The 16,125-nt window shown below is 34.1% G+C and overlaps 8 protein-coding genes and 1 non-coding gene across 9 annotated transcripts; 4 read left to right on the top strand and 5 right to left on the bottom strand.

Annotated features, from left to right (window-relative positions):
* Window positions 1-421: 421 nt before the first annotated feature.
* On the top strand, window positions 422-2,181 carry ACH1 (acetyl-CoA hydrolase). The gene has a single exon (XM_019182776.1). It carries the CDS (start codon window positions 586-588, stop codon window positions 2,158-2,160), a length of 1,575 nt encoding a protein of 524 aa, XP_019038689.1. The 5' UTR covers window positions 422-585; the 3' UTR covers window positions 2,161-2,181.
* Window positions 2,182-4,527: 2,346 nt separating this feature from the next.
* On the top strand, window positions 4,528-4,600 carry WICANDRAFT_t87. The gene has a single exon. It is a non-coding gene; the product is annotated as a tRNA-Val (tRNA).
* A 17-nt stretch (window positions 4,601-4,617) lies between these two features.
* On the top strand, window positions 4,618-6,024 carry WICANDRAFT_94873 (uncharacterized protein). Its single transcript, XM_019186469.1, has one exon. It carries the CDS (start codon window positions 4,851-4,853, stop codon window positions 5,898-5,900), a length of 1,050 nt encoding a protein of 349 aa, XP_019038688.1. The 5' UTR covers window positions 4,618-4,850; the 3' UTR covers window positions 5,901-6,024.
* On the bottom strand, window positions 6,018-8,198 carry HSP78 (chaperone ATPase HSP78; the record flags this gene model as incomplete). Its single annotated transcript, XM_019182053.1, has 1 exon — window positions 6,018-8,198. The coding sequence occupies one exon, from the start codon at window positions 8,196-8,198 to the stop codon at window positions 6,018-6,020; it is 2,181 nt and encodes a 726-aa protein (XP_019038687.1).
* Window positions 8,199-8,642: 444 nt separating this feature from the next.
* On the bottom strand, window positions 8,643-10,031 carry DFG16 (Dfg16p; the record flags this gene model as incomplete). The annotated part of the gene is made up of 1 exon (XM_019183647.1): window positions 8,643-10,031. One exon carries the CDS (start codon window positions 10,029-10,031, stop codon window positions 8,643-8,645), a length of 1,389 nt encoding a protein of 462 aa, XP_019038686.1.
* Window positions 10,032-10,314: 283 nt separating this feature from the next.
* On the bottom strand, window positions 10,315-11,871 carry WICANDRAFT_63969 (uncharacterized protein; the record flags this gene model as incomplete). Its single annotated transcript, XM_019183646.1, has 1 exon — window positions 10,315-11,871. One exon carries the CDS (start codon window positions 11,869-11,871, stop codon window positions 10,315-10,317), a length of 1,557 nt encoding a protein of 518 aa, XP_019038685.1.
* Window positions 11,872-12,045: 174 nt separating this feature from the next.
* WICANDRAFT_33351 (uncharacterized protein) lies at window positions 12,046-12,834 on the bottom strand (the record flags this gene model as incomplete). The annotated part of the gene is made up of 1 exon (XM_019182062.1): window positions 12,046-12,834. One exon carries the CDS (start codon window positions 12,832-12,834, stop codon window positions 12,046-12,048), a length of 789 nt encoding a protein of 262 aa, XP_019038684.1.
* Window positions 12,835-13,021: 187 nt separating this feature from the next.
* Window positions 13,022-13,816, bottom strand: WICANDRAFT_79983 (uncharacterized protein; the record flags this gene model as incomplete). Its single annotated transcript, XM_019184983.1, has 1 exon — window positions 13,022-13,816. One exon carries the CDS (start codon window positions 13,814-13,816, stop codon window positions 13,022-13,024), a length of 795 nt encoding a protein of 264 aa, XP_019038683.1.
* Window positions 13,817-14,608: 792 nt separating this feature from the next.
* Window positions 14,609-16,105, top strand: WICANDRAFT_79982 (glycoside hydrolase family 5 protein; the record flags this gene model as incomplete). The annotated part of the gene is made up of 1 exon (XM_019184982.1): window positions 14,609-16,105. The coding sequence occupies one exon, from the start codon at window positions 14,609-14,611 to the stop codon at window positions 16,103-16,105; it is 1,497 nt and encodes a 498-aa protein (XP_019038682.1).
* Window positions 16,106-16,125: the final 20 nt, after the last annotated feature.

Below are 16,125 nucleotides of genomic sequence, written 5' to 3'. Positions count from 1 at the left end.
GAGCTCAGAATCCAGATTGATTTGAATCTAGCCGTACTACCTCTTACAAGCACTTATCCATCGGCCAGCGTCCCAAGGCCATCGGATCGGAACCGTTGGAGCGTGTGGTAGTGCTGGATTAATTCACTATGTAATTTGTTAATACCTATCCATTTCTCCTGGCTCGTGAATGATGATGGTGCTATTCTCTCGGCCACCGATCCCGAGGAGCGCGACGGGTCGTGCGAACAGAATAGGGACCAATAGCAGGAGTGGTAATGGAATCAATTGTATATCGCCATGTCCTGGTTGTGAAGTTGAAGTTGGTGATGTGTGTATCCTGGTTATGCTGTGGTCTCTCTAAACTGAAGAGGTCTCTGCCTACACCTCCTATTATCTGCCTAATATTCTCTGCCTATTCTTTCTGCCCGTGTCTGTTATTCGAGTCTGCACACCCCCGGATCTCTCCTCTGTGGCCTAAAACCCCCCATAATAACATCTTCTTGTGTATATAAACCCACTCCCCTCCTCGTTGCGACACATTTAAATAGTCACTCGTTTCTGATCCAAAGTCAACAACAAATACAAGAGAAACAACTGGTACCAATGTCACAAATCTTAAAACAGAGAGTGAGATACGCTCCATATCTTCAAAAATTGAGAACTCCAGAACAATGTGTGGAATTGTTCAAAAATGGTCAATACTTGGGTTGGTCTGGGTTCACAGGTGTTGGTGCTCCAAAAGTGGTTCCTGATGCTTTGGCTCAACACGTTGAAGACAACAACTTACAAGGTCAACTACAATTCAACTTATTTGTTGGGGCTTCAGCTGGTCCTGAAGAAAGTAGATGGGCTACAAATAATATGATTGCAAGAAGAGCTCCTCATCAAGTTGGTAGACCAATTGCTTCAAATATTAATGATGGTAAAACTCAATTCTTTGATAAACATTTATCAATGTTTCCTCAAGATTTAACTTATGGGTTTTATACAAGAGAAAAGGAAAATGATTTATTAGATTTTACAATTATTGAAGCTACCGCTATAACTGAAGATGGTTCAATTGTTCCAGGTCCTGCTGTGGGTGGTTCTCCAGAAATGCTTTCAGTTTCTGATAAAATCATTATTGAAGTTAATACTGTTACACCATCTTTTGAAGGTTTACATGATATTGATTTACCAATTAATCCTCCAAATAGACCTCCTTTACCTTATACTTCAGCTGATCATAAAAATGGAAGAATTTCAATCCCTGTGGATCCAAATAGAGTTGCTGCAATTGTCGAATCAACTAAAAAAGATGTTGTCCCTCCAAATACTCCTTCTGATCAAATGTCAAAAAACATTGCAAGTCATTTAGTTAAATTTTTCAGAGATGAAGTTAAAGCTGGTAGAGTTCCAGAAAATTTACATCCTTTACAATCCGGTATTGGTAATATTGCAAATGCCGTTATTGAAGGTTTAGCTGATGCTAATTTCAAACATTTAACCGTTTGGACTGAAGTTTTACAAGATTCTTTCTTGGAATTATTCCAAAATGGTTCTTTAGATTATGCTACTGCAACTTCAATTAGATTAACTGAAAAAGGTTTTGAAAAATTCTTTGATAATTGGGATGAATTTTCTTCAAAATTATGTTTAAGATCTCAAGTTGTTTCAAATTCTCCAGAAGTCATTAGAAGATTAGGTGTTATTGCTATGAATACTCCAGTTGAAGTGGATATCTATGCTCATGCTAATTCAACAAATGTTTCAGGTTCTAAAATGTTACATGGTATTGGTGGTTCTGGTGATTTCTTAAGAAATGCTAAAATTTCAATTATGCATACTCCAGCTGCAAGACCTTCCAAAAAAGATCCAACTGGTATTTCTTGTGTTGTCCCATTTGCTTCTCATATAGATCAAACTGAACATGATTTAGATGTCATTGTTACTGATAAAGGTTTAGCTGATTTAAGAGGTTTATCTCCAAGAGAAAGATCAAGAGTTATTATTAAAAACTGTGCTCATGCTGATTATGTTGATCAATTATTAGATTATGTTAATAGAGCTGAATTTTATGCTCAAAAGACTAAATCTTTACATGAACCTCATATCTTGAGAGATGCTTTTAAAATGCATTTGAATTTAGCACAAAATGGTACCATGAAATTAGATTCATGGGATCAAAAATTTGACTGATTATAAAAAAAAACATATACAACCCAACCCCCAAAACACTATTATTGAATAATAGTTCATGATTACATTATGATACACCTATATAAAGATTCCTACCCTTGTTTAATGATTCAAAATAAAAAATGTCTTAATTAGAAATTAAATTTGTTTTGTAGTTTAGTGAATTTTTCATTTTGACAGGTTTATGCCCCTCCCCTCGGAATCTCCACTTCAAAACAATACAACCGTGAAAATCCTCGGATCTAAGATCATCAACTTGTACACCCAAATTTCAAGATTCCAAGAAAGCTTTTGATTTTTGGATTCTTGATTGGGTTATTGCCCTTACGCTTCTCAGCCAATCTAGTTTATAATATTTGGAACCTTCTTTGTAAATGTTTGTAAATTAATCTCGATTCCTCGAACGTTTTCTTCTGTTGTTGTTAAAGCCGTGCCATGGGGATTTTAGATTTTCAGATCGTGTGTTTTTTTTTTTTTTGCTTGATCTCGATTCTCTGAAATCAAAACAGAACATATCCACAGACATCCTGAAAGAATCAGGATTCAAAACAAGTGCATAAGCAGACGCTAGGTCGGAATTATAAAACTTGCAACAAACGTCACCCGTTGATGAACCATCTGATGATGAACTGTTGAACTTTTCAAAGGGTGTTTTCTATGAAAGTCCGCTGGAGTAGACCCTGAGTCCTGATTCAATTATCAAATCTTTGACTAGGAAGTGATTCCCATATCAGAGACTTTTGAATTATTCAAGGTGTACAAGTAAATCCTAATTCTGAAAAAGTTCATGTCGAATCAAGATTCAAAGTGATACGTAAAGTTGTTTTAACTTTGGTAGAATCAAAGTGATACGTTTATAAATTTGGTCTACATGCTGAGAACGCTGGGATATCAGATCGTCAAATTTTAAAGTTCTATTATCAGATTTTCCTCAAATTATAAGTTTTGGCTACACTTTAAAAATGCTCCAAGCTTTTGAGTTGTTAACTTTTAACGCCTTCTAATCATATTGTTCAAAACCATCGTTTTCTATTCAATTAACATGAAACAGTAAAGCTACCTTTATTTGATACAAAATGTTGAACTTGTCATATTGGTAACTCAACCACCAGTAGGCCTGTTAATATCTTATAAGGTTTTTTTTAATTATAATAGAGTAATAAATTGGCTGGATATTACCGATGTATATTGCTAGTACTTATTAATATTTACTAACTGAACCGGTAGCGCTGTTTTTATATATTGAGCAGCGAAATACCGCTCAATAGTCATCTAATATTTGTATTATTATATAATTAAACCCTAGGCACCGGCATAGCTTCAGACGTACCTAACTCAGCATTTATATTCTGCTAGTACTAGTACTACATCTTTCAATAATTAAACAACAGATTTGAGTAATTATGCGATCTAACAAATTACGTCTAGTGAGTTCGTTAACACTAGCACTGAATTTACAAACTGTGGTCGGTATATAATTTGAGCTCTATGCTACATAAAATATCACTCAAAATAATTAATATTAATCATATCAGTAATACGTGTCACCTATGAAACATTAACTACTTGGATATAATATTAGTTCATGAAGTCACGTGACCTCCTGCTATTTAAATGTAATATATCAATTAGCGCAATAATCTGAGATCGAGCCATAATGATATTGTCCGTACATCTTAAAACTGAAGTCTAATTAACGTATGTGTATCAATGATCTTTATAAATCGAATTATAATTTTTCTGAAATTATTCAAATTTTAAATATTTGTGAAGTCAATTTCTGATAATACATTTCAAAAAGTAATAAACCTAGAAAACATAAGTTTTCAATTAAAACGTTGAATTAATCACTAAGCTACTAAGAATGATCAATTTCAATGACATTTGAATAAAATTAATTAAGTTTCACTAGTATTATCTCAAGTTTTAGCATTGAAGTGATGTAGTTGATAACATAACACTGACGTAAGTGCTTACTAAGATTAACAGATCTCGATAACAAAATGTGCTTTCTGCAATGCTAAGCTCCAGTAGATATAAATACTTCGAAAGAATCAAATAATTGTTTAATAAATAAAATATTATTCACAGTTTAAAATGCTTTGGAAAGAGATAGCATCTCATTGTCCAGGTGAAATTCGGCTTCAGATATTACAATCCTTAATAACTTGTGAATTTTGCCTTACAGTGGCTCAAAAATTGAAAGAAAGAAATAAATTCATGTTATTTTAGCGCCAAAACTTACAATCTATATGTTTAAAATTATGGCTATGACCAATTGATCAATATATTATCAAAAGCCGGTTATTTCCGTGACAATTGGCGCATTTAACCAGCTAATCCAGCGCCCTAATTTTTTTGATTTCCGGTCTAGTAGTGTAGTGGTTATCACGTCTGTTTCACTCACAGAATGTCGCGAGTTCGAATCTCGCCTGGACCTAATTTTTTGAAACGCTTCGGGCGATTTTTTTTGCTCTAATTTACATATTCTTTAGAAGTAGGCCCTTCAATGACTTAGCTGCTCAGTTTTTGTGCAGTTTTGGCCCAATATAGGCTGGGAAATTGCATTTTTAGGTTGTTTTTGGATTCGGTGTTTTATCGGAAAAATACAGTTCAAAAAAAAAACATCCATACTTTCACTTGTCCACTTTGTAGATTCAAGATTAAGGCTAACACTTGAATGTTTGAAAATGGTTGGTAATATATTGAGGTTTACCAGGCACTTTTCGAGCTTTTCAGCTTTGAAAAGGCATCATGATTTCAAAGAGTTCGAAACAATGTTTAAGCAAAGGTTTACCCCAAAGAAGGGTGTGACAATAAAAGAAGCAACGCTGATTGAATCAATTCATGATATTATAAAGTTTAGGTCACATTGCAAGAAGATTGATGCTCCGTCAGTGGACGGCCTATTCAATGAAATAGTTGAAGCTCCAAACTTTAGAGTTGATGAAAAAGGGTTGAAAAAGCTTTTGTTGATGAAATTACCAATCGAGAACACATTAAGTCTTATTAAATCGTATAATGTGAAGAATCCAAGCTCTGTTATATCAAAAGAAACTGCAATGATTCCATTGCGTAAATGCTTATGGGATGGTGATGTTGATGGTGCAATAAAAATTGTTGATCTCACCACTGGATCTGATAAATATATTTCAAAGAAAAAGTTTGACCACGGAAAGGATCTTTTCAAATATTTTGGAGGGTTTGTGGGATCAATTGGTGTTGTAGATTTTGGGCTAAGATCAGTTGGGGTGGAACCAATGATGGGGATGTATGCTATGTTTGCCACATATGTTTTGAATATGACATTCTTCGCAACAATGGCATTTAGTGGGAAAATCGCTGGTAAAAGTGACAATCTTCAATTTGTGCAAGGTATTCCTCAAACGTATAGAGTACTTCACTCTGATGAACTTGAAATGCTTTCCCGTACTGCAGAAGTAGATGCCATAGTAAATGGTGTTGATAATTTTGCTAGTGCAGAATTTGTTGAAAAAATATCTGGGAAAAATCTTGAATTAATTGAGCCTGAAAGTCAAATTTTACTTCAAGAATACTGGCTTTCCGGAGGTGATAATTTTGAATGGGTTGAACCTGATCAAGACCCTGCTGAACTTTTATGGAAACAAAGGTTACAAAAGCTCAACCCTAAAACTATCAAGGCTGATACAAAGTGGACTGAAAAATTGATTGAAGCCAAAAGAGATGGGAACTCAGAAATTAAAAATTCAATTGCATGATAATTTGGATATTTATTTATTATTTATTATTTATAAAATTTATTTATTTTCTCTACGACTTAATTAATGTCATCATATCATAATATTAAGTATATACAGGCTTCAACTCGCTGATCTTCACTCCTTTTCTTCAACAACTTCTCCTTCGTTATGATTTGGCTCCACAACTATATCACCATCTTTAACAACGACCTTGACAGTTTCATTATTTCCAATTTGCCCTTTTAACAAATACATAGCCATTGGATTTAATAGACGTTTTTGAATCAGTCTGTTCAAAGGTCTAGCACCGTATAAGTTATCATAGCCATGTTCAGTCAACCAATCTTTAGCTTCATTACTTAAATCCAAAACAATCCTCTTATCAACTAATCTTTCTTGAACTTCATTTAATCTGATATCAACAATGTTACGCAAAACTTCCTTTGAAAGTCTATTGAAGACCAAGACATCATCAATACGATTGATAAACTCTGGTGGATAATTGTGCTTCATTGCTTCAATGACTTTATTCTTAGTAGATTGTGACACTTTACCAGTATCATTTTTGATTTCTTCATCATGCAATAAGATATCTTGGCCAATATTAGAAGTCATAACAATGATTGTATTTCTGAAATCAACTTGTGTACCTTGGGAATCAGTTAATTTACCTTCATCTAGCACTTGTAGTAACACTTTACAAACGTCTGGATGTGCTTTTTCAAATTCATCAAACAAAACAACAGAATATGGCTTTCTTCTAACAGCCTCCGTTAATTGACCCCCTGATTCACTCATGACGTAACCAGGTGGCGCACCAATCAATCTTGAAACAGTATGCTTTTCTTGAAATTCAGACATATCAAATCTAATGACATTACTAGAGTCATCAAACAAAAACTCAGCTAAGGATTTGGTCAATTCAGTTTTACCTGTACCTGTTGGACCTAAAAACATAAAGCTTGCAATTGGTCTTTTATCACTTGTTAAACCTGCTCTTTGTAATCTCACTGCATCTGAAATGGCATGTATTGCTTCATCTTGACCAACAACTTTTCTCTTTAATGAATCCTCCATATATAACAAACGATCTTTGTCACCTTTAACAACAGTATCAATTGGAATACCAGTCATCTTGGAAATAACTTTTGAGATATCTTCAGAAGTGACTGATTCATGTAATAGTGAGTCTGGTTTATTTTCTTCTTGTTCACTTAATTCAACTTTTTTTTGTAAATCTGGGATTCTTGAGTATCTTAATTCTGAAGCTTTCCCATAATTACCTTCTCTTTGAGCAATTTCTAAATCAACTTTAGCTTGTTCCAAGTCCTTTTTAGCATTCTTTATAGCATCAATTTCAGCCTTTTCTCTTTCCCAAACCTCGGTCAATCTTGATAATTCATCTTGTTTCAGTTTCAAATCTTCTTCTAATTTTTCCCGTCTTTCAACTGAAAGTGGATCAGTCTCTTTCTTCAAAGATTCCAGCTCAATTTGAATAGTCATTATACTTCTATCCAAGATTTGAATGGAGTCAGGTTTTGATTCATGTTGTAATCTTAAAACAGCACAAGCTTCATCAACCAAATCTATAGCTTTATCAGGAAGGAATCTGTCAGTGATGTAACGATTACTCAACACAGCAGCGGAGACCAACGATGAATCATTGATACGAACACCATGATGGACCTCGTAACGTTCTTTCAAACCTCTTAGAATACTAATAGTATCTTCAACACTAGGCTCATTCAATTGAATTGGTTGGAATCTTCTTGATAAAGCAGGATCTTTTTCAATGATTTTATATTCATCCAAAGTAGTTGCAGATATACAACGCAAACCTCTAGCAAGCTTTGGCTTTAGGATATTAGAAGCATCCATTGAACCATCTGTTTTACCCAATCCTAACAACATATGAACTTCATCAATGAAAACGATAATGTCCCCATTAGCCTTGTCAATCTCTTCTAAAACGGACTTTAATCTCTCTTCAAACTCACCCCTAAATTTAGCACCTGCAATTAGAGCACCTAAATCTAGAGCGACTAGCTGTTTATTCTTTAAACTTTCAGGAACTTCACCTTTAACAATTCTCTGTGCTAATCCATCAATCAAACTTGTTTTACCAACACCAGCACGACCGATCAAAACTGGATTATTCTTTGTTCTTCTTGATAAAATTTGAATTGCTCTACGAATCTCTTGATCCCTACCAATAACAGGATCCAATTTACCTTGCTCAGCCAATTTGGTTAGATTTGTACCATATTGTTCTAAAGCTGGTTTTTCAGGTTCTTGTTGACCTTGGTTCATATTCATTCTGAAAGGTCCACCATTCTGGCCATTGCTCATGAATCTAACAGGCTGAATCAAGGATACATTTGGTTTTGAAGCGTAATTATGTTGTCTTTTAGAAAATTGATTTTGATTGTTGATGATGAAAGTTGAAAGAGCTCTTGTTGATTGGCGACCAACAGCACCTTCCAACTTCACTGCGGTTCTCAAACTAGGTTGTAATCTTATTCTGTTCAGCATTGAATGTTATAACTCGTTTAATTGATGAGCTAGTTGAAGTGTCGGCCTTGACAGCAGATTTGAGCTTCTTTTATACTACACTAATTTCTAAAGTCACCTTTTTTCTAGAATGTGCCAGAAATTGCGAGAGCCACTCTTAGTCGAAGCGATTTTGCCTACAAAGAAAAAGACACCATAGAAAAGTGATGATTATTCAGAAACTATCATTAATCATTACTATTAAAGTCATTAACTATTATCATTGCTATCATGTCTAGGTGTATTTGTTCTTGAAGTTTGTTGTTCCGAGTTGAGGTGGTTGCTGATTGGAGTTACTCGACTTCCAGCAAATGTTGAAGGAGTATTCCTCAGGTACCGATGGTCAACATTGAATTCAGGATGGTTATCATTCTCATACGACATGGCTGACCCTTGGTAGGAGCTCTGTCTTGAAAGATCATCCACCATCTCGAAGAATGACACGTCTTCATGCTGATCAGTGTTCCTTCTGGCTGTTGAACTTGGTAAGGTTAACTTGTTCTTCAATTCTCCACAAATTTTAAAAGATGAAAGTATGCTTAGAACATTGATACTCTTCAAGATGTAGCCATTGTTATGACGATGTTTAGGATCCAAGTTTGGATTCATTGGGTCTTCCAAGAAACTATCATTTGAGATTCTTCTCCCTAATACTGCTTTTCTCTCATATCTTAATTCCAAACTCCTAATAGTATGAACCCATTCCCATATCACAACAATAACACAAAACACTGAAAATGAAAAAATATAAGTTGACCAAGTTCTCAAGGTCTCTGAGCATAGATCTATTGTGGCAAATATAAAAGGAACTATTAATGTTATCCAACAGAAAATAGCCAATGCAAACGCTTTTCTATGATATGCAAATTTTCTCTTCTGGAACGTATATCTTGCAACTTGAAAAGTGAAGATAAGCAACATAAGATAATCTAAGAAAAAATGTAAAGCTTTCACTCCTTTAAATTTTGATGTGTGATGATCGTACCTTGTGTACATTATACCATAAATTAACCTCACAACAAAATTACAAACACTTAAACCAATCCCCCATATTATGATTCTTCTTTTATATGAATATTTTGATATTTGGATCATTATGTCAACCCATGAAATCCAAATCAATAAGTTTGTGATAGAACGAACTATTAAGAAACTTGTTCCAAAACTCAAAAGTTTTTTAATTTCATCCATATCTGAATAGTTGTGTTTATATTGACATTTCAAAATAGAAGTTAGCTTTGTTAGCATAACGCTATGTCCAACTGAATAAAATAGATTTGTTAAAATCAATGAATTTGGAATAGTATTGGAAGCTAGAAACAACAATAAAAATAACATCCAACTTGCTGTTACTATCCCACTTAAAACAAAAGAGATTGTCACAACTCCACCCATAAATGACTCCTTATTATAAAACATAGGGTATAGCTCATTTGAAATATTGAGTATATCCTTCTGAAATTCACTGCTATTGAAAACGTTTGATGTGACATTTGCAAGGAAATAAGCAGGATATGATAAGTTAAACAAGCTTCCATCTGATACGTCAAGAGTCCCTGCTGTCAACTCATAAACATCAAAGCCACCATACGTAGCCATAAGGTCCTCGAACAGGTCATAAACATCTATCTCGTCCTTTATCATATTAGCATCTTTTAATCAAATGGGTTGTAGTTTCTCCAGAGTGATACTGCATTTCTTGATTAAAAGCTACAGCCGTATTTTTTTCTTTGTCGGATTTTCGTTTTTCCTTACATAATTGTTTCGCGAATTGGTTTTACAAATTAAATAATCTTCATCTAAAATTAATCAACTCTTCAAAATTCTTTTTGGCTGTTTTGTATATTATTTTCTTGTCCCCTTGAAATTTGAATCGTTAAGTTCACCTTCTTGTGTATCCTTGTTTTCTAGTGAATGTGGCATTGCCATATCTAGGTCTTCCATAATTGCCATTATTGGCGTTAATGTTATTACTCTTTTGTGACAATTTATAACCACTGTTCTTCCCATTCAGTTCTCGTAAACCAACATTAATGATATAGCATCTCATCTTGAAAAAAATGTCTTCCTCAGATTGTATATTGGTATTGATAGAAGGCAGTGATATTCTCACCTCAACTGTATCTTTGGATTTAGAAGTGATCAGTTTAGGTTGTAATTCTCTTACAAACATGAAATTGTTGATTCCTCTTTTATAGAATGTTGATGCAAACCCTTCAGGATAGTATTGTTCTTGTGGTTGTGGTCTTGGTTGTTGTTGATGTACTTCTTGCTGTGTTGTATATGACCCTGGAAATGAAACAGGAATTGCTGTGTTATTATTTACATTGAAATGTTCAGGAAATAACTCCTGTTCTGTTTGTAAGGTTGATGTTTCCAAATGATCAGAATATTTTTTCTCTGGACTTATTAATTTGATTATATCATTTATGCTATCATCAATGCTTTTTGACCTTGATATACTTGGTTTCTTCTCGGGCGTTCTTCTTGCCAAAGTTGGAATATTTTTAGTTTGAACTCCAAATGCATTTTCTTGTTCAATTTGAGGTGATGGGAAAAACCTGGAGGTTGTTTGCCTAGCTTGTGAATCCAAACCAAGTGACTTTAATGGATCGTCAAGATCTTTTCTTTTATTATTAAATGGTGACCATAACAACGTAGAATCACTTTTGGTGGATAATTGACGATCATCAGAATTCCAAAGGTTATAATTTTGATTCCATAAGTTTTCATCAACATAGTTTGGAGTTGGTGGATGTGAATTGTATCTTGAATCATTGGAAACTTGTCTTGATTGTAAAGTAAATAAATCATTAGGCTCATTGAAAATATCGTTACTAGAGCTTACCAATGGCGATTGATTCAACGAAGAAATAGTGGGAGTTGTACTTTTCCTGAAACTTGAAATTTTTGAGCTAGGGGATGACCATAACGTTTGTTCATTTCTCGTTGGTGGTTTTGTCTCATTGTGTATTTGGTTTTGTAAATCAAGCCATATGTTATCTTCATCCTCATCTGCCCAGTTAAAATTATCAACAGGTTCCTGGACAACAGTAGCTTCGGGAGTTTGTGATTTTATTGTCTGTTCAACTGGTTTTTCTTCTTTTTGCTCAACTTCTGGTTCATTTTCCTTATTCATTTCATTATCTTGATTTGTTTCCTTAACTTCTGGGGATTGAGATTTACTCCAAACAGGCGGTGATGTCTCTTTGGATACAGCTTTTTTCTTCTCCAACTTCGTTCGATTCACAGTATTTGATTTCTTCGATACCAACTTCAATTTCGTAGCAGAACCTGTAGATTTCTTCTTTATCAATAAAGGATGTTCGTGGTTATTCCCATCTGATGAACTTGAATTGGTGACCTGCTGCCTGAACAAGTTATTAACCGATTGGGATTTGAACTGCTTCTTAGTCCTCTGGGACTCATTATCAGACATTCTGAAAACACAAACCAAACTCCTCAGCGAGGCTTTTCTTGAAGTAGAATTAGTTCAATGTATTAGAAATTTTGTGGGTCAAAATTGATCCACTTGCAAAAAATAAAAAAAAAAATTTACACAATCGAACAACAAAATTACATAATCAATATACCCATTAAAAGACACTATTTATTATCTCAACATGTCTGGATCTCTCATTGAAGCTTGATGAGTAGGTAGAATCATCATGTCAGCAATTTGTACGTTTGGTGGCCGAGAAGTGCTCCAAATGATTCCTTCAGCTATATCTTTGGCACTCAAAGGCTCATAGATTTCATACACTTTATCAGCTTTGGAATCATCACCATCATGTCTAACCGAAGCAAATTCAGTTTTCACAAGACCTGGTAGAATTTCAATGACTCTAATATCAGTGTCCTTATACTCTTTCCTCAAGACATCGGAAAATGATGAGATTGCTGTCTTTGTTAGACAATAAATTGAACCACCAATATAAGGGTCTCTACCACTTATGGATCCAATGTTAACAACATCACCACTGTTTCTTTTCTTGAAGGATTTCACAACAATTTGGGTCATTGTGATCAATCCTGTTAGATTTGTGTTAATCATATTAGCAACATCTGTGTGAGGTATATCACCAATGTTGTTTAGACCATGGGCAAATCCTGCATTGTTAACCAAAATGTCAACTTTATCAATCAATTCATGGTTATTGGAAGTGAATGATACAATATCATCAATCTTTGAGAGATCAACTGAAAAAAATAGTGCTTTTGCAGTTGGATAATCTTGTTGAATAGCGTCACAAACCTCTTTGAGCTTCTCTTTTCTTCTGGCTAAAAGAACTAAAGTAATTTGACCCTTGGTGACTTCTGCAAAGAGCCTTGCTGTAGCTTCTCCAATTCCACTGGAAGCACCAGTAATAAGCACAACTTTACTATTCAACGATTGGAACATTTCTCAACTATGGGATGTAAGGATGTATAGAAGTGAAGTTCAGGTTGGATCATATTGCCTTCTTATAGAAAGGTTTTCTCGATTTACCCCAGATTTTCAATTTTTTTCGAGACGTAAACGTGAAATAACTCAACTACGTCAAAAGTATCAATTACATAGCATTCGTCATCATTTCAAAATATATAAATCATCTGTAAGCCTTATCGCTCATTGTAGCTTGATGGGTTGGTAAGATAATAACTTCACTAATTGCACAGTTTTCTCTTCTTGACGTGATATAAATAATTAAATCCGCAATATCTTCAGCACATAGAGGTTCATAATCTTTATAAACATTATTAACCTTTGATTCATCACCATCAAATCTTGTTTTTGAGAAATTTGTTTTAATAATACCTGGTTCAATCAAGACAACTCTAATCTTGTAGCTAATCAATTCTTTTCTTAAACTAGCTGTAAAAGCAGCAACAGCAGCTTTTGTAGAACAATATGCAGAACCACCTGGATAAGGATCTTCAGCAGCTAAAGAGCCTAATTGAATAATATCACCTTTATTATTTTTCTTGAAAATTGGAACAACTAATTGAGTCAAGGTAATCAAACCAACAATATTTGTACTATACATTAGATCAATATCTTTTTGATTAATTTCACCAACTTTTTCCAATCCTCTTGCTAAACCAGCATTATTGATCAAAATATCTAAGTTATCAATCAAATCTTTTGGAATCTTATTGAAAAATTCATGAATTTTCTCAGATTTTGATAAATCACCAAAACTAACATAGACATCATCATCATTTAATGATGAATATTTGGATAAATATTCTTTTTTCAATTCATTTAATCTTGTTTCATTTATATCAATCAAAATGAATTTGATCTTTCCTTCAGTTTTTTTCAAGTATTCTCTTGTTGTAGCTTCACCGTTACCAGAAGCTGCTCCCGTAATTAAAACAATTTTATTATCAAGACGTGACATGATGATTGATTGTTGAGTGTAACAAGCGACGTGGATAATTTGAAACCCTGGGTGGATTCATGATGTTTTTATACCACCATTATACTCCACATCCTAAAAAAACAGATCATTCTTCAGCCATTTTCCATATTTGAGGCCGTTTGTTGTTAAAGGCTCAATGTTGTAGTACTAACAGAATGGGTATCGGGTATCAATGGGAAACCCTTTGGATAAATTTCTCTCTTGAATCAATAGTCATTTAGTTGAGCGTGGGGGTGATTACCAGGGAACAATTGGCCCACCATTGTCAATTTGGTTTTGTAAGTCTGTTTGTTAACTTTGGAGATGATCACGACGATGAGTTTATTTCTGAAAGGAAAAACTCCATCGGTACGAGACGCATTGGTGTGTCATGTGATCTGTATCACGTGACTGTTTTTAAAAAAGCCTAAAATAGGCTCCACCTAAAAAACATGTTCGTTACACATCAGTACTATCGAGGATAAATGGTTAGAAGGTTACGAGGTTTTCTATCTTTAATCGCCACAGAATAAGGGTATAGTCAATTGAATACGAGCAATTGTAATGGTTCTTTGTGTTAGAAGATACATCCAGATCTAATTTTGGCTTGGATCTGTGTTTTATGTCAAGAAAAAAATTCCTGCTACAAATACCTATATTTAGTGGATTCCCAATGTTACACAAACACACTCGTTAGAGAAGATAAAACACATTGCTCATTAGTTTAAACCTCATTCCAACTCACCACCCAGCTCATCATCACATTGTCATCCAAGGCTCTTTACAATAGAAATGTTGTTCAATATCCTGATCCTTTCTGCCCTTTCACTTCAATTATGTACATGTTTCCACATCAAGAGAAATTTGAATGGTTCAAATGATGTTATCTGGGATTATTATGATGATTCCAAGAAGGTTCAAGGTGTATCATTGGGTGGTTGGTTTGTGTTGGAGCCTTACATTACTCCTTCATTATTTGAACAATTTGGTGATGATGAAAAGAAAATTCCTGTTGATGAATACACATTCACTGAACAATTAGGTAAAGATGAAGCTCAGAAACAGTTAGACAAACATTGGGCAACTTACTTTACTGAAAGTGATTTCAAAGACATCAAAGATTACGGTTTAAATTTGGTCAGAATCCCAATCGGTTATTGGGCATTTTATCTATTAGAAGATGATCCATACGTTCAAGGTCAAGAACCTTATTTGGATAAGGCTTTGGAATGGGCCAAACAGAATGATTTGAAAGTTTGGATTGACTTGCATGGTGTTCTAGGCTCTCAAAATGGGTTTGATAATAGTGGTAAAAGAGGAAATGTTACATGGCAAGATGATGAAGAAAATATTGAGTTATCTTACAAAACTTTGAACTATATCTTTGGTAAATATGGTGGTGAAAATTTAACTGATACTGTTATTGGTATTGAAATTGTTAATGAACCATTCCATTCAAAGTTGAATGAAACTGATATGTTGGATTTCTATTACAATTCTTATTATGATTTCAGAATTAAACATAATTCAAGAAATTTCTTTCTGATTCAAGAAGCTTTTGAGCCAATTGGATTTTGGAATACCCATCTCAATAATGATTACACCAATGTTTCCAAACCATTCCTAAATGATGAATTATTAGAAGAAGGTGTCCCAAAGAACTATTTCCATGATATCGTTTTAGATCATCATCATTATGAAGTTTTCACTGTGGATCAACTTGATAAATCAGAAAATGCGAGAATTCAAGACATTAAAAACTATGGAGAGAGTGTTGCTAAAGAACAGGAGTATCATCCTTCATTAGTTGGTGAGTGGTCAGGTGCTATTACTGATTGTGCTAAGTGGTTAAATGGTGTTGGTACAGGGGCTAGATATGATGGCACTTTTGATGAATCACAATTGGTTAGATCAAATGCAATTAATGGTACTGCTGAATCCCAATTCAAATTCAAAGATAAAAAGAGATCATGTGAAAACGTTACATTCGTTGAAGATTTCTCTAAGCAACATAAGGAAAATATCCGTAAGTTTATTGAAATTCAATTACTCACCTATGAAAACTCAAACTCAGGTTGGATCTTTTGGAATTATAAAACCGAGAATGCTATTGAATGGGATTTCAAGAAACTTGTTGAACATAAATTGTTTCCTCATCCTTTTAATGAATACAAATATTTCTATGAGAATGGTACTCAAATTGTGGAAAGTGCTGCCTCTGGAAATTCACAAAACTTGTTATTCATCACATTATCAGCTTTGTTAGTTTCATTATCAACATTACTTTAGATTAGATAGACTAGATATAC

This window comes from Wickerhamomyces anomalus (assembly GCF_001661255.1).
Source record: "Wickerhamomyces anomalus NRRL Y-366-8 unplaced genomic scaffold WICANscaffold_4, whole genome shotgun sequence".
In the NCBI taxonomy this organism is placed as follows: Eukaryota; Fungi; Ascomycota; class Saccharomycetes; order Phaffomycetales; family Wickerhamomycetaceae; genus Hansenula; species Hansenula anomala.
The sequence above is the reverse complement of the archived record's forward strand: the minus strand, read 5'-3'. Positions and strand labels throughout refer to the sequence as shown.